Source organism: Euprymna scolopes, chromosome 19 (assembly GCF_053919585.1).
Source record: "Euprymna scolopes isolate OS-2025 chromosome 19, ASM5391958v1, whole genome shotgun sequence".
NCBI lineage: Eukaryota > Metazoa > Mollusca > Cephalopoda > Sepiida > Sepiolidae > Euprymna > Euprymna scolopes.
In genome coordinates, this window is record NC_136500.1 from 123061114 (window position 1) to 123063767 (window position 2654).

The 2654-nt window shown below is 43.6% G+C and overlaps 1 protein-coding gene across 1 annotated transcript; it reads right to left on the reverse strand.

Annotated features, from left to right (window-relative positions):
- Window positions 1-495: 495 nt before the first annotated feature.
- On the reverse strand, window positions 496-1002 carry LOC145240327 (uncharacterized). The gene has a single exon (XM_080103908.1). The coding sequence runs from the start codon at window positions 1000-1002 to the stop codon at window positions 496-498; it is 507 nt and encodes a 168-aa protein (XP_079960034.1).
- Between the last annotated feature and the right edge of the window lie 1652 nt (window positions 1003-2654).

Below are 2654 nucleotides of genomic sequence, written 5' to 3' on the forward strand. Positions count from 1 at the left end.
TACAGTTAAGATATCTGCTATTGAATGGGCTTTCTGAATCCATATTGCTTGTCAGTCAGGAGTTTAGCAGGTGTTAGGTGCTGGCTGGACTAGGGCTTGATTAACTAAGGACGAAATTCTCATTTATTTATTTACAAGTAGCCCCATTGCAGCATATTGTGAAAGACAAGTGAGTAAGTACAGTGTATTCACACAATTTTTATTTACATGAAAGAAACAACAACAGGAAGTGTTTGACACGAACGTATTTGAAGTTATAGGATTTCTTTATACACCATGTTCCTCGTCTTTTTACAATCACTTTTTTTTCAGAGCGGAGATCAGATCGTCTGGGTTTCTTACCCACAATGCTGCTACATACAGCTAACCATGGGTGAAAGTCGGTTCTTCCAGCCATACACCCACATTGCTCAGCACTGGCCTTGACTTTTATTGATTGTCATGGCAAAGGCAGGCCTCACTGAGAATTGGCGACGATTCCACACGGCAAATTGTTCATCTTGGTGATTCATTTGCATTCTTGGTTTGAGTACCTTCTCCCCCCACATGGTCTCCTGAGGCGATCATGCATTGGAACAGAATGTTGGTGGCTCTACTGAGGACCAGTCTCGTATCATTGCAGAGCCCTTGCCTGGGAGACAGGTTCCTCAGGAGCATGAGTACTATACCTTTCTTCAGGTAGAGATGATATGGAGGGAGACTAGCAGGGGTGAGTTTGTTGAGGGACTCAACGGGAAACCTGGTCGAATCTTTGGGTTCACTTGTGCTGTCATCACTTGGCAGCATGATGGCTTCCCCCGGCAATAGTTCTTGTGAAATGATGGCATTGATCTTATCAACAGAGTTGTTCTTGGGTGCCAGTGTTGCCCTCTGTGCCACCCAAGAGATCCAATGCTGCTTTGGGGCTTCGAAGTTTGCAGTGATGTTGGGGAAAACTTTCTCAACAAACTGTCTAAGGGATTCCTTGATAGCAATAAATCCCTTTCCAGCTTCATCCTGCATCTCAAAGAGATTTTCTGGTGGAATATGAATGATGTCAGGCTTTTCTGCTATTGGTAAGTCTCCATTTACCAGCTTGAGAAGCCACCTGTCGAAGTCCTGAAGAGAAGGATCTTAGCCAATTCTCATGTTTTCTTTAAGTTCAAAGCCAGTGAAGTATCGCCAAAGGGGGGCTCTTCTTCATCGATGCTGCTTTAATATAAGTTCTGGAACCTCTCGGAATGACTTGCAAAATTTGTAATCTCCTGCCAGAATGATACACTCTCCCCCAAATGGCTCTTGTGATTTTATGATGTCCTTAAAGGTTCTGTCCAGAGCCTTGAGATAGTATCTGTGAGTCATAGGAGCCTCATCCCAAATAATCAGTTTGGTCATTTTGATAAGCTGTGCCAATGTGTCTGTTGGTTTGATGGAAAGTATGGAGTCTTTCTGTGGTCTCAATGGTGCCTTGAATCTAGAATGGAATGGCGGAGTAGCAAAGTATCAGTAATTCCACTTGAGGCAACTGCCAGTGCACTTGCTTCGAGTCGGTCATAGTCCTTACTGCTGCCAGCAGAGTATTTAGCAAGAAGGTTGTCCAAGTCCCACCTCTCACATCTAGAAAGACACAGAAGGATTCTCCATCGGTGACAGCTTGAAGAACTCTGTCAGCCACTATTCTTTGGGTTGGAGTGAGTATGGCCAGGCGCTGTTCTGCCTTTTGTTTGAATAAGTCATGATCAAACCTCAATTTTTCCTGCATGACAATAGGCTGATTGATTTCACCTTAATGGTCTGTCAGCTGCTGCACATGTTCCTTCTCATGTGCAGTAGGGCAAGGTTAGCTGAAGTCGTCCAGAGTTTTGCTCATCAATAGCAGTTTCTTTTCTATATCTGCCAAAGCCATGACCTTGAGCTGATCCTCAGTTTCTGCTGGAGTTTTTCGCTTAAAATCATCCCACCATTGCTCAACATGGTGGTTGAAATGTTTAAGGGGAGTAGATGGCTCACAGAAAAGAAGACTAGTCACAAACAATGATCTGATGTGAGGGCAGAGCCTGATCAGAGCTGCTTTCTGTAGCACAGTATTTCATTCTTCATCATCCTGAGGCAGACCGAGTGTTCTGCACACTGCTTTGTAGGATTCATGCCTGACATTGTTGACTATGAGAAGGTCTCTAAAACTCTTTTTCCTCTTACAATGGTTGTGATGGAGGAGTATTCTTAGATAGAACTCATCTCCACTCAATGGATGTATAGTGTGAAGCCTGCCAATTATTCCTTGATGCCCTCTCTGTTGCTTGTTCCATTTACCGTTTTTCCAGACAAAATGTTTGGGGAAGTCTACATACTTGATCTGGGTTTCTGGGTTATCTTTATTATAGGCAAAGAAGGCTATGAGTTCTGTGCTTTTAGCTGCCTGCTGGACTACATTGGCTTCCTAACCTTGTTCAAAAGTAATGTATTGTTCTCCTTCAAGATGAGCCCGGAGTGCCTGGACAGCTGGGTACTGGCTAGTGATCTCAAACTCAAATAGTCTCCAACAGGCCTCACTGGCTCCAATAGATCTGAGATTCTGGTATTCATTCACTTCATTCTATTCATCCTGGAGCTTAGCCATAGCCCTGTCTGATCCCTTGTGATAACATATTTAAAAAGGTATTTGACAAGCATTG